The sequence below is a fragment of the Ascaphus truei genome, chromosome 6 (assembly GCF_040206685.1).
Source record: "Ascaphus truei isolate aAscTru1 chromosome 6, aAscTru1.hap1, whole genome shotgun sequence".
Classification (NCBI taxonomy): domain Eukaryota; kingdom Metazoa; phylum Chordata; class Amphibia; order Anura; family Ascaphidae; genus Ascaphus; species Ascaphus truei.
In genome coordinates, this window is record NC_134488.1 from 45294392 (window position 1) to 45317511 (window position 23120).

General features: G+C 46.3%; 1 protein-coding gene across 2 annotated transcripts in view; it reads right to left on the reverse strand.

Moving 5' to 3' along the window:
* LOC142496962 (NXPE family member 2-like) overlaps positions 1-7615 on the reverse strand; it is a 34859-nt gene extending 27244 nt beyond the window's left edge. Inside the window, exons 1-3 of one of the 2 annotated variants that reach the window (XM_075604094.1) lie at positions 7438-7615; positions 5426-5534; positions 2001-2110 (exon numbers count right to left, since the gene is read on the reverse strand). In XM_075604094.1, the coding sequence (XP_075460209.1) occupies positions 2001-2081 (81 nt within the window). In that variant the 5' untranslated portion in view covers positions 2082-2110; positions 5426-5534; positions 7438-7615. Of the gene's footprint in view, positions 1-2000; positions 2111-5425; positions 5596-7437 lie in introns of those variants that run through there. The other variant, XM_075604093.1, reaches the window with a different exon arrangement.
* Between the last annotated feature and the right edge of the window lie 15505 nt (positions 7616-23120).

Genomic DNA, 23120 nt, shown 5'->3' on the forward strand with positions numbered 1-23120 from the left:
ACTTCCTGGTAAAATATTTTATAAATAAATAAATAATGCAATTAAAGCTGGTAAAATATGTCACACTCACTTCACTCAAATGGAAATATTTACATATAATGGCGCTACGTTTATGATGAGAGAGAGAGAGAGAGAGAGAGAAAGACAGAGAGAGAGAGGGGGAGAGGGGGAGAGGGGGAGAGGGGGAGAGGGGGGTAAAAGGAGGGCAGAGAGACAGGAAGAGGGAGTGGGAGAGTGGGGGCAAGAGGAGGGGAAGAGAGATGGATGGAAAGAGAGGGGGAGGCAGTGGGGGAGATGGAGATGGAGGGTGAGGGCGAGAGAGAGAGAGAGAGAGAGAGATGGAGTTAGAGGGAGGGAAAGAGAGGGAGGGGAGTGGGGGAGATTAGGCAGAGGGAGGGAGTGGAAGTGGGAGTGAGGGGGCGGATGAGAGGGAGAGGGGATAGGAGAGAGATCAAGGGAGGGAGAGAGAGGGTGAGAGGGGTAGAGGGAGGGGAGAGGGACAGGAAGAGGGAGGGGGAGAGAGGGGGAGAGAGAGAGAGAGGGAAAGAGAGGGAGGGACGGGCAGGGAGGGGGAGGCAGTGGGGGAGATTGAGGGTGGGAGAGGGGGAGAGGGAGAGAGAGGGACAGAGGGACAGAGGGAGAGAGGGAGGAGTGGGGGAGATGGAGGAGTGGGGGAGATGGAGGAGTGGGTGAGATGGAGGGGAGAGAGAATGAGGGGGGGGAGAGGGGGAGGGAGTGGAAGCGGGAGTGGAAGCGGGAGTGGAAGCAGGAGTGAGGGGGAGGATGAGAGAAAGAGAGGGAGAGAGGGAGATGGGGAGGGAGAGAGGGAGATAGGAGAGAGATCAAGGGAGGGAGAGGGAGGGAGAGAGGGATGGAGGGAAAGAGAGGGAGGGAGGGGCAGGGAGGGGGAGATGGAGGGTGAGGGAGGGAGAGAGGGAGGGAGAGGGAGGAAGTGAAATGGAGGAAGAGAGATGGATGGAGGGAGAGGGAGTGTGAGGGGGTGAGAGAGAGCTGAGGGTGGGATAGAGCTGAGGGTGGGAGAGGGAGTTGAGGGGCAGAGAGAGAGAGAGAGGGAGCTGGGGAGAGGGAGCTGGGGAGAGGGAGCTGGGGAGAGGGAGCTGGGGAGAGAGAGAGAGCTTGGGAGAGAGAGCTGGTGAGTGAGCTGATGATGATGGTGATGAGGATGAGGATGAGGTGGAGCTGATGATGGGGATGAGGTGGAGGGGGATAGATGATGATGAGAGAGCGGATCAGGATCTTATTTTTTCATTGTTTTGATGTCTACAAGTAGATCTCTGTTATCCTCGCTTTATTCATCTATCTACTGTCTACGGATGCACACTGCGAACCTTGGGAAAGGGTCTCTTCACATGGACATGTCAAAATTCAAGTGAGTCCATTTTTGATTTATATGGTCACAGCTTATCATTATTATTGGTCTTCGCGTATTCAAAGAGTGTTTTCACTGGCTCCGGATTCTGGACTATGTGTTTATATTTCCTTCACTATTCCAAGTGTTAGGTTCTGAACCAGAATGCCACACCGAGTACCTGTCCATATCTCAGCATTTCATTCCAGAGGTTCATCTCATGAGAACAGCATCTTCATTTTTTTCTGTGTCTGTACATCAGGCCCTTACCACTACACAAGCAAGCTATTTTGTTCTTTTAGGGTTAACACCTTGTTCAAATTGGCAGATGACTTCTTGTTTCTGCGTGCCAAAATATATGTCTGAAATAATTGCTGATGCTTCTGGCGACACACTGAGAATAAAGGAAGCTTGTATTCCCCTTTATTATACAACTGGATGCAAATGACTGCCCTCTCCGCAAACCTTCCCAACATGCTGGTCATTGGCTAATGGTAATATAACTGCTGATACTCCCCAGTGACCTCTTATATGAGGAAGAGCCACAGAAATACCACCCCAGGGAAGGCTGAATCTATGTGCAACTCCACTGAGGATTACAAATATAAGATAGGAAAGAAAGGAGCCATACCTTGACCATCTTGCGGTGAAGCATAAAACTCAGTAGTGTTATAAAGACTAAAAAAGCAGCGACAATTGTTCTGTGCTTCATTTCCAGCTGTGTGAAATACAATTCAAAACCTAGAAAAGATGCAGTAAAAGTCCAGTTACATGCAATTAACTGCTGTGGCAAGTGTGGCCAACTTCAGTCCTCAAGGGCCACCAACAGATCATGTTTTGAAGATATCCCTGCATCAGCACAGGTGACTCAATCAGTGGATGATCCTTTAATAGGGCATGGATCCCCTTTCTTGTTTTGAAGTTAGGGACAGTGCCTCCCCCATAGAAATGGCTCATACCTACTATCCTATTGTATATGGGGAAAGTCTATGCCTAGTCAGGGGATCCCCAAACCGAGACCTTGATCAGCCCGACCAGAGTGTCGCCAGCAAACTCTCACCCAGAAGGCCACAAGGTGGCATTCCGTACCCAATACTGAGGACAGTAAGAAGTGAGATAGCACAAGGCCCAGATGGCCCCCTAAAGGGACGGAGTGCCCCGGACACTACAAAGGAAATGGATCAGTTAGGTAACTCATGGTGACTACAGCCACAGCGCCTCCCTAGTGGGCTGAGATTGGAGTAGCTAGAGAAGACAAAAGAAATGGTAGTAACAGTTGAGAGAAGAAAGACTGTACACATTGTATGTTGTGACTGAGCCTTTATCCCAGGCGGTTATTAAAGCTCCTGTTTGTATGAATAAAGTTCCTGACGGTCCCATCATTGCGTTACCAACACCCATCCTGCACGGATCCAGCACCCTGACAAGGTAACAAGGACAGAGCACTGCCATGTAAATACTATCGCATGTAAACTCCTCCTGTGCCGGGTGAGGAGGGTTTTTTCTATAGGATGAGGGGTGTGATGTTTTTACACTGGAGCACAATGTTCTCTCCTGCCCTGTTAGTCATGCAGCGTGTGAGGAACATGTCCTTTTTCGGTCCAGTCCTACACTTTATACGTACAGAAAAAAACCTTCATCTCGGGATTGGGGGGAAGGAGGCCAATGGGATTTTTGGTAAAGCAGAAATAATACTTTCCAACTTTTTTTAAATTTGTATATGTAAGGCCTGCGACAATGTATCATTCGACACCATTACCTACGCTGGCGATCGTTTGGTTCTCCTGTTATAAATCTGTAACAATCCTGCTTGTGTGCCTAACATAATGGCTACTTCGGTCAGTGTAAGGCTGAGTCCCTGGTGGTGACGGCGGCGCGCGCCACACACCACAGCACAGCCCTCAGTGGCTGTGTGTGGGCGCTCAAAGCGCTGTGACGTGTACGCTGGCAGGGAAGGCAAGAATCTTGTCTTCCTGTGCCACAGCGCGGTCACGTGGCGGTGCGCAGCCAATGTCAGGGCAGATATTCCCCATCATGGCCACGCCCCCCATCATGGCCCTGATCCCCCACACTCCCCTAGCTCTCCCCTACAGACCGCCGATCGCGGCTGTAGTCTCTGCCCGCGCCGCCATGTGCCAGGAGCGCGGGCAGCAGGGAGGACTGGGGCTGCAGCCTAACTCAGCAGCTACAATGCATCCTTCTATTACTAAATTAACGTTATCTATTGTTACAGTTTGCAGCTCAAACTGCTGGGAACAGTGGCAGCAAATTATCTCAAACAGGAAAGTGTTGGAAAGGTCTTGCACTGCTGGGGATGACTTAAAACTCATTAAAAATGGCATTAAAATTTTAATAAAAATAATAATAAAAAACAACAGTCACTAGTATCTAATAGTACAGAACTGATTTATTTAAAAACAAAACATAAAATTTGACATGTTTTGCTTCTTTAAACATCATATAGATGACAATTTAAATGATTTAGAACTGCTTTTTAGGAGACAGATGAATACATTTGGTTAGAAGATGCTGCTGCTATTTTAAACTATGTTCACTCTCATTACAACGTCCTGTAAACCAGGTGGGTGCAAAATACCCACCCACCTGGCCACACTCATTCTGTAATTCCTTAATGACCAGATTACCAATGCGCATATCAGACATTATGCAGAGAAAAGGACTGGCAGCTTACGATTGGTGCAAAAGAAACGGGGCGAGGTTTGTCACAGGAAGGAATTCCACTGGAACTAAAGGACCTCAGGGGTTATTAAACCCTCTCACTTTCAAAACTGGGGCAAAGTCTGTGCTACAGTAAATAATTGCACCAAATGTAGTCACGGAAATACTCTCATTGCTTTCCATGGGATTAGATTTTGGGGTGAATATGGCTCCATTTTTGCTCTCATTTTGCAGCTGGGAGACTTTTGTAAATCAACCTCTTTGTGTCTGAGAAATTAGGTAAGGCAGGGGTACTCACCTCCAGTCCTCATGCCCCTCCCCCCACCAAACAGGTCAGGTTTACAGGCTATCCCTGCTTCAGCACAGGTGGCTCAATCAGTCCCTGCTTCAGCACAAGTTGTTCAATCAGAGGCCTCTGATTGAGCCGCCTGTGCTGAAGCTAGTATATCATCAAAACATGACCTGTTGGGTGAGGAGGGAGTGGGGAGGGTAACACAGGTATACAGATGCATACTGTCTTTACCATACTGTATGCCAATAACCATGACTGCATCATTAATAGGATGATACAATCCCATGTACTGGGTCAAAAATGTTTTAAACACAACTTATACATGTAATACGCTCTTAGATTTAACTCCTCTGAAAGTAAAACTGTTACCAGCTTGTGGTAAGAAATGCAGTGTTGTGCGAAATAATATTTCCTGTCCTTCAATTAATTAAAACATAGCAGCCAATTGTTTATCTGTGCGGCTAAAGGTATCATAATTATAATGAATACATCTCCAATTTGCTTGGAAAATTGAGGGCAGACTAGCATCCTTATTACCAAAAGACATTAGATAAAGATTATAAAAACCCTCTAACACTTTTACCATCTCAATATTTAAACAATTATTTAAAGCATGCACTTTAAAAAAAAAAAAGTGCAAATCAACTACATTTGACCTACAGCTGCAGCGGCAGTTACTCAAACACTTCACGCGTTGTGTACATCGGAATACTGATGTCGTGACGCGGGGTGTCTTCCAACCGTACCGCCTAAAGACACGAGTGTGGCGAGTGCAGAAAATGGCATTTTAGAGTTCTGTTTTTTAAACACCTGAAATTGACACAGTAGTACAGTTCTGTACACATTACAATTCATTCATTTCATTGCACTCAAAGAAACAAAATCCATGAAATTCAAACAAAGCATTCGCAATAAGCGCGGGTGCCTGGGGCGATTGTCCGCGTTCATGCTGCGTGGAGTACAGCAGAGCACACAAAATCGGCTCCGTGATTTGTTCGAATAACGGCCGCTGCAGCTGTAATAATCCAGTCACGTTCTTAGACTGTACATACAATGCTGGGAGAGTAAAGGGTTTATGTACTTACTTTCCTGTGGAGTCTTCTCTGTAGCTTTTGCCTCTGGCTTTGCTTTGAGTATCCTTGGTCCTGAATTCTTGCTATTAGTTACCTGGTGATCTGTGGATCGTACATTCACCTGTGAATGAGATGTGTTGAGGAGTTACAGGTAGGAGGAAAAAGCAGCTGTGTTTATGAGACAAATAGTTTGGTCTTTAATTCTTGTCACTGTGATTTGTCACTGTACATTAGGAATATAATTAGAGATGAGTGAACCTGCCCCAGTTCTGTATGTAAATGTTCCGGCAACTTTTAAGGTTTTCAAAATCCCAAAATGTTGAAGTGAAGGCTACTTGTTTTATGTGCAAGCTACAAATAGGTAACTTTCCAATGTATTTACATTATATAAATATTCACAAAAGTCATCAAAATGCTGCAAAAAGTTGATAAAATTTGCTAATATACTTGCCAACAAATTTCATGAAATATTTGTGGAAATTTGTTATTATGCTTTCCTCTCTGGTGGAATTCACAAAGTTTGGTGGGGAGGGGGGGAGGAAGAGGGAGGAGGGGAGGGAGGAGGGGAGGGAGGAGGGGAGGGGGGAGGGAGGAGGGGAGGGGGGAGGGAGGAGGGGAGGGGGAGGGAGGAGGGGAGGGAGGAGGGGAGGAAGGAGGGGAGGAAGGGGGAGGGGGGGAGGGAGGGGAAGGAGGGGAGGAAGGGGGAGGGGGGGAGGGAGGGGAAGGAGGCGAGGGGGGAGGGGAGGAGGGGGAGGAGGAGGGAGGGAGTCTGTGCTACAGTAAATAATTGCACCAAATGTAGTCACGGAAAAACTCTAGTTGCTTTCCATGGGATTAGATTTTGGGGTGAATATGGCTCCATTTTTGCCCTCATTTTGCAGCTGGGAGACTTTTGTAAATCAACCTCTTTGTGTCTCAGGGATTAAGTAAGGCAGGAGTACTCACCTCTAGTCCTCATGCCCCCCCCCCTTCCCCCACCAAACAGGTCAGGTTTACAGGCTATCCCTGCTTCAGCACAGGTGGCTCAATCAGTCCATGCTTCAGCACAAGTTGTTCAATCAGAGGCCTCTGATTGAGCCGCCTCTGCTGAAACTGGTATATCATCAAAACATGACCTGTTGGGTGAGGAGGGAGTGGGGAGGGTAACACAGGTATACAGATGCATACTGTCTTTACCATACTGTATGCCAATAACCATGACTGCATCATTAATAGGATGATACAATCCCATGTACTGGGTCAAAAATGTTTTAACCACAACTTATAAATGTAATATGCTCTTAGATTCAACTCTTAAAGTAAAACTGTTACCAGCTTGTGGTAAGAAATGCAGTGTTGTGTGAAATAATATTTCCTGTCCTTCAATGAATTAAAACATAGCAGCCAATTGTTTATCTGTGCCACTAAAGGTATCATAATTATAATGAATACATCTACAATTTGCTTGGAAAATTGAGGGCTTACTAGCATCCTTATTACCAAAAGACATTAGATAAAGATTATAAAAACCCTCTAACACTTTTACCATCTCAATATTTAAACAATTATTTAAAGCATGCACTTTTTAAAAAAAGTGGAAATCAACTACATTTGACCTACAGCTGCAGTGGCCGTTACTCAAACACTTCACGCGTTGTGTACATCGGAATACTGATGTCATGACGCGGAATGTCTTCCAACCGTACCGCCTAAAGACACGAGTGTGGCGAGTGCAGAAAATGGCATTTTAGAGTTCTGGTTTTTAAACACCTGAAATTGACACAGTAGTACAGTTCTGTACACATTACAATTCATTCATTTCATTGCACTCAAAGAAACAAAATCCATGAAATTCAAACAAAGCAATCGCAATAAGCGCGGGTGCCTGGGGCGATTGTCCGCGTTCATGCTGCGTGGAGTACAGCAGAGCACACAAAATCGGCGCCGTGATTTGTTCGAATAACGGCCGCTGCAGCTGTAATAATCCAGTCACGTTCTTAGACTGTACATACAATGCTGGGATAGTAAACGGTTTATGTACTTACTTTCCTGTGGAGTCTTCTCTGTAGCTTTTGCCTCTGGCTTTGCTTTGAGTATCCTTGGTCCTGAATTCTTGCTATTAGTTACCTGGTGATCTGTGGATCGTACATTCACCTGTGAATGAGATGTGTTGAGGAGTTACAGGTAGGAGGAAAAAGCAGCTGTGTTTATGAGACAAATAGTTTGGTCTTTAATTCTTGTCACTGTGATTTGTCATTGTACATTAGGAATATAATTAGACATGAGTGTACCTGCCCCAGTTCTGTATGTAAATGTTCCGGCAACTTTTAAGGTTTTCAAATTCCCAAAATGTTGAAGTGAAGGCTACTTGTTTTATGTGCAAGCTACAAATGGCTAACTTTCCAATGTATTTACATTATATAAATATTCACAAAAGTATTCAAAATGCTGCAAAAAGTTGCAAAAATTTGCTAATATACTTGCCAACAAATTTCATGAAATATTTGTGGAAATTTGTTATTACGCTTTCCTCTCTGGTGGAATTCACAAAGTTTGGTGGGGAGGGGGGGAGGAAGAGGGAGGGGGGGAGGAAGGAGGAGGGGGTAGGGAGGGGGTAGGGAGGCGGGAGGGGGGAGGGAGGGGAAGAGGGGAAGGAGGCGGGAGGGAGTGGAGGGGGGAGGGAAAAGGGAGGGGGAGGGAGAGAAGGGGCAGGGGGAGGGAGTGAGGAGGAAGGGAGGGGGAAGGGGAGAGAGGGAGCTGAGGCCTGAAGCATAGGAGGATAGTTATTAACTGCAGCAGTGGCAGTATTTCACAATCCCATTGGAACCTCTCTTGATATTGGAGGATACAGAGAGCAGCAAAGAAAAGGGAGGAAGAACAGAAGCAGCGCTAGCCACTAACCTATGAAAAATAAGTGAGGGGCTGGGATTAATGTGTGACTGGGTGAAAACTATATTAAAGTGAAACACACCAAATTATCACAAGTTAGTCAATGTCCCATGATGATACTTAAGTCCAGCTGCCAGAGTCCAAGGAGGGAACTCCACGTCCCTCCAAACAGCAGGCAGAGAAGAGAAAGGATGTCCTCCGGTGTGTGGACTCAAGCAAAGGTTCCAGACATAAAAAAGATGCAGAGAAAACGCAGCAGTGTATTACTGAGCAAAAATCATTCAATGTAACCACTTACAGTGCGTACACTTACAGGTTGGTTATTCCAGTTCTGTGAATGTAGCTATGCTTCCAGATGGCACGGGAGACCAGGGTTATTAACACCTTTTCCTACCGGGATCATCTGATTGAACAAGACACAGCAGTAAAATAAATTGTAATTTATTCTAGCATTTGACATACACATAAAGTAACATAATTTACACTGAAAACACACTTACTGGGAACGGGGCTAACAACGTCAATTTTCCTTAAAACGAAAAGTTAACAAACGACCTCTGTAGGAGCCCTTTCCAATGACCAGGAGGTACTCATGAAAGTCCTGGAACGCAATTCGGCATGCAATCCCAGCCACGACCGCTACGTCCTCAAAAAGCGGAACTTAGAATATTTCTTGAGTCAAAATCGCTCACGTCTATTCCTTACAGAGCATCTTTGAATTTGCCACTGATGATTTGGCGCTTGGAATCTCAGGCCCTGATTGGCTGCAAGGTTGCTTAAAGGTTTTAGAGTCCCATTAAGAAACCACTACAACCAATCAGCACATGGTAATTTTCCTGCCAACCTATCACCTATTTGCCAGTATTCTGAAGCTGGGTGGGCACCGATTTGGATTCTGCTAAGGGGTATGCGCAAACCTGGCACCTCTGCCTCTTAGCATTTTGAGCCCACCTGCTGTCCAGACTCTGCAGAGTCTGAGGAAGGGCAAACGGTCGCCGGATAGCCCTTTGTTAGCCAGGACGGAGGTACTCAGGAATAACTACAGTACAACTCCTGTTATAACACCTTGGCATCCCTGAGGCTTTCAACTCCAGATCCCGAGCAGACTCAGTGGCACCAAGCTTGGTAGCCATCCGGTCTCTCGGAACCAAGGACTTGGAATCCCACAGACCCACACACAATGTTACAAGCATATACATTAATTAAATACAAACCTTTAATAAAATTCTCCCTGCTTATGTGTCTTTGTGTTTAAACGGGTATAAGCCTTCTGGTCTCATGTCAGGGATAGAAAAAGAATGTATGTTCCCTATTCTTATCAGAATTATCCCTGGCACACTGCACAACCCTGACTTTAACTGTATTTACACAATAAAAACTCTTGCAGCTTTTCGACATAGCTGGAGCACCCCCTGAACCCCTATACCAGGTTCAGGATGACTTGGGCATGGTCTGGGCATCCCACCTTATGCTAGGGACCCTGGGACCGTTCTGGGGATACCTTGATCCCCCATGCCCTGTTTACTTTTCGAGTTTGTGCTGAAGCAGGGAACCCTGTTGGTGAGGCGCATGAACGTTTCCAGGGTAGGATTTTGCCGGAGCATTGAGCTTCAATGTGCCCGAGAATCTTACCTGATTCCCGGGTACATCTTTGGGGTATCCCATAACCGCTACATAGCAACAATCTGGTTGAAGTTTCTCCGCAAAACCAACCCACAAACTTACAGCCTCACGAGCTCCGCTGCCCAGCACCCCTGGAAAGGCAAAAACACAGAAAATACTGATTTGTCGCATAATTAATGCACAGTCTCAGTGATGCATACACGACAGTTGGATCCAAGAGCTGACACTCTAGAACCTTTACACATGGATCAGGGGTAACCAAGTGGGCTTAACCTTTATTATTGAGCCTGGTTTCCCCCTCACCGTCACAGTTATCCCACTTCAGCGGTCAGAAACTTAGCTAGCAGGAACCAGGAACAGGGACGTGAACTGTAGCAAGGAGCAGAGTGGCATTTCACCTATGCTCCTTGCTACCATTTACGTCCCTGTTTCTGGCTCCTGCTAGCTATGTTTCTGACCGCTGAAGTGGGATAACTAAAAAAAAAGACCCAGTACGGGCTATAAATCAGCAGTGGTGTATCTGTTGCCCAAAGGCTACGTGTAGAATCTGAAAAGGGTTTGGATACCATGGAATGAGCCCCAAAAGCTTTTACATACCCTGACTAAATCTGGAGTCTAAACTGATGTAACCACTGAACCCCCACCTGGAAGCACAGCTACATTCACAGCACTGAACCCCCACCTGGAAGCACAGCTACATTCACAGCACTGAACCCCCACCTGGAAGCACAGCTACATTCACAGCACTGGAATAACCAATCTATAAGTGTACCCACTGTAAGTGGTTACATTGAATGATGTTTGCTCAGTAATACACTGCTGTGTTTTCTCTGCATCTGCATTATGCCTGGAACCTTTGCTTGAGTCTACGCACCAGAGGACATCCTTTCTCTTCTCTGCCTGCTGTAAGAAAAGGGAGGACATGGAGTGACAGAAAGTGGGGGCAGGAAAAAACGACGGAAGGAATGACAGTTTTCCAGCAGAAATAACCCAGTAATTACACTTTCCTCTATGTAGAATAGTTATTCTTTTATGCAACCCCTAAATGTGGACATCTTGTTGGGCACCAATAAGAGACTGAGATCTCAAAGTCATGTTTCAGAGATGGAAAAACCACTGACAGGCTAATGATGGCATCAAGGTGTCATATCCAGGTGTCATAATACCTGCTCCAGGCCTAACATATCCAAGTGCTATTAGTCACTCTGCAGATGTCAGTATTACATTGCACCTCCGGAGGATTAAAGGTGTGGTTTACCTGAGTATTACCACGTAGCAAATATACAGAGCAGATCGTGTTAACTCCCTGAAATGGGAACGGTTTGACTTTTCCACTTGGCCTCACATAAAATAAATAAAATAGATCTTGTGAATCAATTGTCATACATTTGACGTAAAGCAGTGTGTCTGGTGTCTGCTAGTCCATAACTGATCGATTATGTAATGTATTCAAATAATTGGGGAAACTAGCGATAAAATGGGTACATATTATAACAGGAGTGGCCATCCCCAGTCCTCAAGGGCCACCAACAGGTCAGGTTTTCAGGAATTCCTTGCTTCAGGACAGGTGGCTCAATCAGTGGCTCTGTCATTATGACTGTACCACCTGTGCTGAAGCAGAGGTATTCTGAAAACCTGTCCTGTTGGTGACTCTTGAGGACTGGAGTTAGCCATCACTGTACTATAATCTCATTTTCATGAATACAAATTCTCCCTAATTTCTCCTGATGTCGTAGAGCTCCTCGTTATCGATTGGGATGCTAATGTGTCCAGAACTCACAGAAAATGGTCCGACACACTGCGGCCTATATAGCAAAGTCTTGCAGCTGCAAAACTGGGCCAAAATCAGGGCAAACAATGATACAAATGATTATTTTTTCTTTCATTTTAGTGCTGTTTTAATGTTTTTGTACCTATCTTGCCCTAGTTTTGCAGTCAGGAAGCTTTGTAAGGCTATGCCCCCAGTGGCCGCTGCGGCGTGCGCTACGGCATGCGGGCCACACATCAGAACACAGCCCTGAACGGAGCTGGCCCCAGTCAGCTTGTGCACTTTCGTCTTTTGTCGCGGCGGCCGAGCATCGGCCACATCACGGGGGTGGTTCAGCCAATGAGGGCGAACCATCCACGTGATGTCATGGCCACGACACCGCCATGCCCCTCCCCATCGGATCTCCTCCACTGCTCTGAAAGCACAGCCGTAGACCACATTTAAAAAACTACCCCTGAATACATACAACACCCGCCCCCCACCCTCCAAATACAAAAAAAAAATACATACAAGAGAAACTTAACCCCTAAATACATACAAAACACCCACTTACCTTGGGGGTGGTCTCAGGCCTCTGGTACACTAGCTCTCCCTCAGCTGCTGCGGGCCTCCTGTCGCACTTCCCTCTCTCCCTCACTCTCCCATGCCGGGCCTCTCTCCCTCACTCTCCCACGCCGGGCCTCTCTCCCTCACTCTCCCACCCCTGGCCTCTCTCGCTCACTCTCCCACGCCGGGCCTCTCTCCCATGTGGTGTGCTCGCCGACGTCAGAGAGGGGCCCGGTGTGGGACAGTGAGGGAGGCCTACAGATCGGAAGAGTCAGGGCCTGGTAGCCGGTAAAAGCAGTTGGGCCCAACCTCTGCCAGTCCTCTCATTGCCGCCAGGCCCCGGCTCTCCCCAGCGCAAACCTCTCCCTACCTCTCTCACATGCCAGTGCGCGCCCGGAAGCTGCCCAGCTTTCGGCACACGCTGATGTCAGAGAGGCCTGGTGCACACTGGCATCAGTGAGAGACAGGGAGAGGCTTGCAGCTGGACAGAACTGGGGCCTGGCAGCAACCAGAGGACTGGCAGCTGGGCCAAGAAGTTCACAACTTCCAGCACTGGCTTGCCGGGCCCCCCGCCGCCACTGGGCCTGGGACACATGAAAATTGGGACAGAGGCAGCTTGCAGAAAAATATACCATGCCACTATATTTCCCTCAGAGACTGTGATGGCAGATACAAAAGATAACTCCAATAAATGGCATATAGGGATATACCAAAGAAGTAAAAATGGGGTTCTCACCCCGAAACATTGCCCCCCTGGTTACCAACCCAATACATACACCCCCCCTTTTTTTGTTGTTGTTCCCTCCTCCTCTCCTATTGTGGTATCCCTTCCTTATATATTTTACCCCACATCACTATCTCCAGGGTCCATTTTTGTGTATGTCCTGCCATCGTGACATTATTCCAGGTGTATTGTATATTTTGCTATCTTCATAAAATTCATATTTTGGCATACCCCGGTTTTGACATTTTTTTCAAAGTCAGTGAGTGCTGGAACATTTCAGTATATATATTGTATTGGGAGGAACTGAGGTCCTCTCTCTGTTCCTTTTTGCACCCTGCAAATAACATTATATTCAACTTGCTTCAGTGTGCTGTCTATCATCTATATATTGTAATGGGATGTATCAGTTTCGACTTGAATGTATTTATAATCTTTTACATCGTTCCTTGATGACATACACTGTATTTTCAATTAATTGATACAGAGCGTAATCACATAAGTAATATGTAGTTATTACCAAGGGTGTGAATGCAAACAAACTTGTTTCACTCAGTGTGGTTTTGGCACTCAGTGACATGCCCTCTGGGAAATAATCCCATTCTTTTTACCATCTGCCAAATCCCGTGGCTGAAGTAATCTATAGGTTTTAATTACCTGACACAATGTCCATTAATTCCCACCCTATTATTAATTGTTACAAAATCAGCTGCACATGAATATTTAAAAGACAGCTCTAGATTTAGCCGTAACAAAATAAATATTTTGACAGCTCTGGGATATCTTTGTGGCAAATCTGATGCAAAGTTGCAGCTGGAAGACTTTGATAAATTCACAATGTACACATTACATAAAATTAAGTAAATCCTTAATCTAATTAATGGGTAATGTTATTCCACAAAATTAACTTCCTGACAGCTATAACTCTTAACGCATTGAGCTCAATTATGAATTGGATTTATTTGCTTATTTACTGTAAACTTTCCAGGATACCTTGTTCTAAACCAGGGGTGGGAAACCGCAGTCCTTAAAAGCTACACCCTGGTCAGATTTCCAGGATATCCCTGCTTCAGCACAGGTGGCTCAATCAGTGGCTCAGTGAGCCACGTGCTGAAGCAGGGATATCCTGATAACCTGACCTATTGGTGGCCCTTGAGGACAGGAGTTGGTTATCCCTGCTCTAACACAATAACACTGTACCCTAATAAACAGATGCAGCTTCTCCTACCTGAACTTTGGTGATGCGTCACCATGTTAACCAATATCAAATAATGCCGCGGGGTCACGTGACACCACCATGGCAACGTGACGTCACATGACCCTGCGACATCATTTGACGCTGGAGCCGAGGTGGAGGGGGCGCAAGCCGGGAGCTAAGCAGGCAGGGGGGGGCTGTAGATAGAGAGGGTGCTAGTCGGGTATTGAGGGGAAGGGCATTCCAAAGGTGTGGGGCAGTCAGTGAGAAAGGTTTAAGGCGGGAGAGGGCTATAGAAACAAAAGGGGTAGAGAGAAGACATCTTTGAGCAGAACGCAGGAGTCTGGATGGTGCATAGCGAGAAATTAGGGTTGAGACGTAAGGAGGAGCAGAAGAGTGTAAAGCTTTAAAAGTGAGGAGGAGAATCGAGTGTGTGATACGGGATTTGATAGGAAGCCAGGGGAGGGATTTCAGCAGGGGAGACACTGAGACAGATTTAGAAAAGTGTAGAGTGATTCTGGCGGCAGTGTTTAGGATAGTTTGTAGGAGAGACAGGTGAGAGGCAGGAAGGCCGGACAGCAGGAGGTTACAGTAATCAAGACGGGAGAGAATGAGGGCTTGAGTCAGAGTTTTGGCAGTCGAGCAAAAAGGGGAAAGGGTGTATCTTTGTAAAATTGCGGAGGAAAAAGCGACAGGTTTTAGCTACCTTTTGAATGTGTAGTCTAGTGTGACCCCTAGGCAGCATGCTTGTGCTATTGGTTGTATGATAGTGCTTCCAACAGTAATGTAGAAAGAGGTAGTAAGGCCAGGTTTGGGAGGAAATATGAGGAGCTCCATTTTTGACATGTTAAGTTTAAGTCGATGGAGGGCCATCCAGGATGATATAGCGGAGAGACATTCAGAAACTTTGTTCTGTACAGCAGGTTTAAGGTCAGGGATTGAAAAGTAAATTTGTGTGCCATTAGCATAGAGGTGATATTTGAACCAAAGAGATGTGATTAGGTCACCTAGTGTGTGAAGAGAAAAGAGAAGAGGTCCCAGGACAGAGCCCTGGGTTACGTCTACAGAGAGATCGATAGAGGAGAAGGTGTGTTACGCTGTGCTCACCACGGACAAGGAGGGACCCCGAAACTGAGGTGAGATGGGTAACAAACTGCACCCACAGCTACGGGGACACACCTGGAAAGTGGAAAATAGGCGTCTGGAACCGTCTGGGAGTATAAGATAAAGTAAAAGAACAAAGGAAAAACCTGGCGCCAAATAGTCAGTGGAATGTCCTGTACTCCTCATGGGATCCGCACACTTGCTCGACAAACCATGTAATGAGAAACACAAACAAACACAGATCATAGCGCAACACTGAAGGGTAAGCAGTATTGACACTAATATACACAAACAATTCAGAGTCCTAGCGACAATTAAAATATTATTTAATAAAAGGAACTATGCCAAGAAAGGCATTGACAAATACAAGGAACCGCAGTCAATTCCACTGACTATTTGGCGCCAGGTTTTTCCTTTGTTCTTGTGTTTTTCTGTTAGTATTGGCAGTATCACCAGGCAGCCAACCTTTATTAGAAGTTATTATTGTATTATTCACACTGTGTTTTACACTTTAGCGCTAGATCACAATTTTTCTTTCACCATAAGATAAAGTAAGATACTCGCCAGACGAGAAGGGAGGTTCCAGAAGATAGGTGGTACCGAGAGCCTGGGGTCCAGAGCCGGGAGGTAGGTCAGAATCCGCAAGCCGAGGTAAAGGGGTCGGGGAGTCCAGGAAGTCAGGATACAAACCAAGGGTAGAAGTCCAGAGCGGATCCACAGCCAGGCCGGTTCGGTACACAAGGGATCACTAAGGAGACAAAAAGACAGGAACTGAGACCGGCACGACTGTGGTTAACACAGGTCATAAAAAGCTATGCTCAGCCAAAGAATGAATGGCTGAGCAAGGTATAAGTAGGAGGAAGGACAAATAGGGAGAGGGGGAGTAACCAGGGAGCAACCCCAGGGAAGATAGGAATTGGTAGGGAGAAACTTACCACAGCTGCGCTAGATATGCAGCTTGTGAGCAGTGCACGCGCATCAGGCGTGTGCGCCGTGCGGGAGAGGCGCGCGTGGCCTCAGCTGGGGGCGGTAACTTCCCCTGAGGGAGGACGTAAAGGTCTTCGGCCGTGCGCGCGCATGCGCGAGATCAGTCGCCGCCGCAGGAAGCGGAGGGGAAGGATGATCCCGCCCACGGCGGAGAGGAGGCAGAGCTGGAGTGGAGGTAAGCAAAGTCGCGGGTGGAACCCCTTTAAAGAGAGGTGTTCCCCCGGACCTTACAAGGTGTTTGCAAAAGAGACACTGAAAGTACGATGGGCAAGGTAAGAGGAGATACAGGATAGAGCTATGTTATGGATACCAAGAACATGGAGAATGAAGGAGAAGAGGGTGGTCCACAGTATCAAATGCTGTAGAGAGGTCGAGTAATATGAGCAGTGTATTGACCTTTGTCTTGGCAGCATGTACTGTATTCCATTTGTTATTTTAGTGAGGGCTGTTTCAGTGGAGTGAGTCGTGCGGAAGCCAGATTGTAGAGGGTCTAGGAGAGAATAGGTGGTGAGAAAATGGAGCAAGCGGGAGAATAAAAGACGTTCAAGGAGTTTAGAGGTAAAAACGGAGGGAGACTGTATGGAAGTTAGAAAGACAGGTAGGGTCACGATTGCTGTTTTTGAGTAATGGTATTACTGTTGCATGTTTGAAGGAGGAGGCAATGGTACCAAAGTAGAGGGAGGAGTTAAAAATGTGTGTGAGCGTAGGGATTATAGTTGGAGCAAGAGGTTTTAGTAGATGGGAGGGAATGGGGTCAAGAGGGCAAGTGGTAGAGGGAGATGAGGGCGATGAGGAGATCAGCAATGATATATCCTCCTATGTGAAAGCAGAGAAAGAGCCGAGGAAGGCAGGAGGAGAGTTAGGAAGAGGTGTAGGATGGGAGGAGGATACAGAGGGGATGTCCTGACTTATGGATTCCACCTTTTTCTTGAAATGGTCATCAAAGTTCTGAGGTGAGATGGAGGGGGAAAAACAGGGAGCAGAGTGTGATTTTTTTGTGTGGGAGATGATGCTCAATAATCACATGCGATTCTGTCAGTAAAGTTTTTGAGTTAAAGCGTCCATAAATGTCCGGATACTGTAATAAATTTGTAACCTGACAAATTCCAAATATAATGTGACCAGAGAGAGATTTGTCTAGTGGTGTCCCCCTGACGACTATAGCCCATTACGTGTCAGCTGAGTCACAGGGAGCAGAGGGTTGTCTGAATAGGGATCAAAAACAGAGAAGAGTTGGCATGGGTTAGACTTGTGCATGTTGATTAGTGAAGAAAAGTAGATTTGTTTAGCCTGAGAGAGGGCAGAGTTGAAACAGGACAGCATACATTTGTAGTGAAGGAAGTCTGCGAGAGGGTAAGATTTCCTCCAGAGGCGTTCAGAGGAACGAGTCCAGGAACGCAGCATGTGCGTATGGGAATTTAGCCATGGTCTGTGGTTAGAAGGGCTAGGATGGTAGAGAGAAAGCGGGGCATGTAGATCAAGAGAGGCGGACAGGGCAGAGTTGTAGTTCCTGACCAGGTTGTCAGAATCTGGAACAGGGCTGAGAGAATTGAGGCAGGAGCGTAAAGTGGAAACAAAAGCTGGTAAGTTAATAGAGTACAGGTCTCTGCAGAAGCGAGGGGTAGATGGAGATGGAGAAGGGGAGAAGTGAGAGAGAGAAAAAATAGATGAGTTGATGGTCAGAGAGAGGAAGGGGGTAAATGGAGAAATCAGAGAGAGAAAAGTTTTTAGTGAAAACCAGGTCTAGGTAGTGGCCATCCTTGTGGGTACTGGCTGCAGTCTGCTGTTAAAGGCCAACAGGAAAGGTTAGGGAGGGAAAGCGGGAAGCCCAAGGGAGAGACAGGTCATCAATATGGCAGTTGAAGTCTCCAAGGAGAAGAACAGGGAAGTCAGATGAGAGAAAGGAAAGCCAGGATTCAAAGTGAGAGAAAGACAGTGACGAGTGCTCGCCACAAACAGGACAGGAACGCAGTGCTGAGGTAGGGATTTTGATACACTGACCTGAAGCCGCTTAGTCATATCCACTGTGCATATTCGTTGTCGTGTAGCCAGGTCAGGGTTGGAGGAGATGAAAGCCGGCTGTAGTGATTTTGATCAAGGGGATATCGTGTTTCTCAGAAAAAGCCTAATCAATTAAGTTGCCGCCTGACCCAGAGTCTATTCAGGCCCGTAACTTGACCGCAAAGGATTCCCTGGTCAAAGTGATGGGAAGTAGAAGCCTAGTGGGTAGGCCCCAGGGAGAAAAGGAAGTGTTCCCAGTGTGACTCTCCCGGGTCTCACTAGGAAATGGCGTTTCCCGACTTATTGGGACAAAGAAGAACCGGATGTCCGGCAAGGTCACAGTACTGTAAGGAATCGGGGGCCACGTCCCTTGCGGCGTGACCCCTCCTTACCCACTACCAGTACTGCAGCGGCTGCTGCCCCTGACCCCCGTCGCTACCCATGCCACCGTCCAGCGCATACCTTGAACTGTGCCGCGGCCGCCATCTTGGATTCTGGCACTGGTGTTACAGACTCTCAGCTGTGCTCTACTATTTCCTGGTCTCTCAGCCACTCATGAGCAGCTCGTCGACACGCCTCCACCATGCCCCTCGTCCAGATTGGTCACTGTCGCTTTAAATATCCTGCTTTGCCTTCACTTCCTTGCTCTGCATAGCTCCTTTCTACCTGTGTTGCCTGGAACATGTGTCGTGCTCTCTTTGTGTTTATTCCTTACAGCTACTGACCCGGCTCGTCTGAATACCCCCTCTGGCTCCTGAACTCGGCTTTCCTACTGACTACTCTAACCTCTAAGACCCTCGGACTCTGCTACGGATTTTGACTACAGAACTTTCTATATCCTCGGACTCGGCAAGTACTTGACCATTCTTTATCTACATCCAGGCCTGGCCACGCTACTACGACACATCCCGGACATGCCCCCTCTGCTGTCGGTGCGTATACTCTACATCCCACCTCAGTACAGGGGCTGGTCTGGTCTGCGGGCTGCACAGCGTGACAAGTACATACACAAGCCATTATTCCTTCTGTAGTGCTTTTCGCCGGCCGTAAGCTTACTTCCTCCAAGTTGCATCGGTTCCTCAGGCTCAGGGAAGTTGCTTGGGAATGAAAGGTGCAGAATGAGGTTGCAAAGATGGAACGCCTCCTCTGCGCTGGGCTCTCTCGACTCTCCATTCCTGTAGACCTTGAAACATGCGGATGCATAGAGCGATGAGATCCTCTAATTCTGCAGGTCGTTCCAGCACGGAGAGTTCATCCTTGAGATTCTGAGCAAGGACTTGCCAGAATATCGCAACCAGTGCTTCATCATTCTATATGGTCTCTGCAGCGAGCGTCTGGAACTCGTCTGTGTAACAGGCCACCGATCGACTGCCTTGAGAGATATGCAGGAGGAATGAGGAAGCCATTACCTTGCGTCCTGGAGTGTCAAAGACTCTACGGAGCTCCTGTGTGAATAAATATAAGTTACTCGTGAGGTGCGGTCTTTGCTCACAGATAGGTGATGCCCAAGCCAAAGCTTCATCGGTTAACAGTGAAATAATATATGCCACTTTAGATCGCTGAGACACAAACCAGAAAGGTTCCAGTTCGAACTGATAAAACATTGGTTTAGGAAACCGCGACAGCCGAGAGGGTCTCTGCCATAGCGGTTAGTTGTAGGAAGTTGTAGTTCAGAAGCAGTGAGGGTGGGACTTGGTTCTGAGGCAGCCGCTGCTGGGAATGCAGGATTAGATGCTATGTGCTGTACCTGGTCTGTGGCGGATTGCACCACTGCTTGGATCTGAGCCATGTATTCATCATTTTGGTCCATATACTGTTCCAGTCTTTTGAACAGGTTGGCATGCAAAGTCAGAACTCGACCCACCTCAGCGGGGTCTGTGTTTGCGGGGAAGAGCATACTGTAACGAGTGCTCACCACATACAGGAAGGGACTGAAGGGCTGAGGTGGGGATATTGCTACACCAACCTGAAGCCGCGTAGCCGTGTCCGGTGTGCAGGTTCATTGTCATGTAGCCGGGTCGGGGTTGGAGAGGTGCGAATCGTAGGGGTCACTAGCTGTGGTCGAGAGTAGGAGAAGTCAACAGAGTCAAAAGAAGGATAAGGCAATACAAGACAAGGCAGAGTGCTTGCTACCTGCACGACGTCACAAGAAGTTTATGCTACCCCATTTTCCTTGTGGAAAAGGGTGAGCCTAAATAGCAGCAGCAACAAATCAAATGCAAAATTACTCCTGCAGGCAGAAGAGAAGCTAGACCCAATCAGGCGACTGGAGCTTGACAGGGCAGAGCCCGCGCCTGATCTTCATAGGCAGAAGGGGGGATGAGTAGAGGTAGGTGGGCGATAGATGACCGGAACGTGGACAGGGAGAGGAGATAAAATCTGGACAGTGTGAGCCTCAAAGGAGGGAAAAGAAAAAGTGGGAGGAATAGGAAGGGTTCAGTAATGGCAGATAGAGGACAGGAAGAGTCCCACGCCTCCACCCCTGCCATCAGTGTATGGAGTGTGGGAGAAATATAGGACACTATAAGAGAGGCAGCTTCCAGAGAAGAGTCAGTGAGCCAAGTCTCCGTTATAGCAAAGAGGAGCAACATGAAAAGAAAGAGAATGTGTGGGGATGATTTGTAAGGGTGTGTTTTAGTGAAGGGGGTATAGATGTGTAGTGTCAGAGGGCGCAGGTAAGAAAGGAGTTCATGTGAACTGAGAAGTGGCGAAGGAAGGAGAAATTAAGATATATGAGTATCAATCTATATGGGGGGGGAGTCTCACTCTCTTAAATTGATGTGGTGGACTTAACACAATCGTGGGTTGGTGGTATGTGGATTAATTCCGTGTGTGACAACCATATTGCAATAACAAAAGTATAGTAATTGACTATAGTAGGTGTATATAACCAGTGACTGAATCTGACAATGCATATAAAAGATGCTTGCTGTCATGGAACAAGAACTGCACTTCTGTTTGGAAATAGAAAATGAGGATTTTTTAAACAGGTTGGAGAAAATGAGACAATCAATATCCACCTGGGATTCCAACCACCCACCTTTATTGGGAGCCCCCAAAAAGAGTATAAGGAAAAGACAGGATTCAGGAGAGGACATAGAGGGAGTGGAACCAGAGGAAAGCAAACAACCCTCCCCTCCCAAGTCTATCCAGATGACCCAACGCTAAAATCAAAGGGCATCTTTAATTTGTCCCATTTTTAAATAGATCATACTTTAATGAATGTCTTGGGCAAAGGACTTTCTTTTGCCTCCACACGTAGAGTTAACAATTTTGATCTTTATATAGATCTTCAGAAATTTAACCGGAAGTTAACCCTTAGTAGACATTTCATTTCAGACCAGGGAGGCCCAGTACCTACTCCTAACACTATTAACCCCATTGTCAATACACTGTCTTCCAGTGAACAAAATCATCTTGTGGACTTGATGTCCTTGAAGGACGAGGGTTCAAATAGTGTTGGAGATGATATGTCTATGCAACACTCATTGTTTAAACCGAATTCTACTTTTTATCCCTATCACTCTAGGGGACAGTATACTGACATTTTTAATAAATTGGTGGAAAAGGAATTTAAAACTTTGGAACAATCGCAGACAACTCGAATAAATCAGAATATGAATTTGACTATCCAGGAAAGACACGTGCTAAAAACACTGCAATTAGATCCCAACATGGTTGTACGTGAAGCAGACAAGGGAGGAGGCAATATACTGCAAGACAGAGTAGATTACTGCTTGGAAGCAACTAGATTATTGTCAGACCCCTTATCCTATTGTAGACTTCCCAAAGACCCTACAGATCAATTCCAACTGGGTCTTAATGAGTTGTTAAAATCTGCTTATCAATCAAATGTCCTCAAGAAACATGAGTTTGATTATTTGTGTTGCACGGCTCCCACCATCCCTATTATGTATCATTTGCCTAAGATTCACAAATCACTCTCCAATCCTCCGGGGCGACGTATTATTTCAGGGATTCACTCACTAACTGCTAATCTTTCTTCCTATGTAGATTTCTTTCTACAACCACAAGTATCACTGTTACCATCACACTTACTTGACACCACTTCTTTACTCACCATTCTTACAGGTTTCACTTGGGAACCCTCCTATCAGCTAGCCACATTGGATGTTCAAACACTTTACACTTCTATTCCACTTAAAGGGGGATTAGATGCTATTGATCACTTTTTATCACTCTATGGCACTTTACCACTTCTTCAACGTAGGTTTATTCACGATTCAATAGATTTTATTTTGAAACACAATTATTTTCTTTTTGAACACGAGTTTTATTTACAATTGTGTGGCACTGCTATAGGGACACGTTTTGCACCATCTTTTGCAAATTTATACATGGGATGGTGGGAATCGTCACACATATGAGGCTTTGATGTGTCTCCGCTGCAGTTAATTATGTGGCGGAGATATATCGATGATGTGATTGTAATTTGGGACGGTGATAGCATCTCATTTGACAGCTTTGTTGCTGGGCTAAATGACAATCAGTTTAATCAGATTTTTACTTTATTTGGATTTAGAAATATACATTGCTGAAAACAAATTGTACACCAAAACTCATTTTAAAAGCACAAATGTGAACTCCTTTTTACATCCAACAAGTGGTCATGAGAAAAGATGCATTAACAACATTCCATACAGCCAGTTTTTGCGCATTAGGCGCCATTGCGCTGATTTGGAAACATTCAAAGACCAATCTCAGACACTTGTAGAACGTTTCCTAGAAAAAGGCTATGACAGCACTATTATCGATAGAGCGTATAAAAGGGTGCTGAATACTAAGAGGGACAAATTAATTTATTCTTCAAGTAGTAAACAAACACAAAATCAATTTGTTGCCATCGATGGTAGTTTGAACACTTCCACTCAGC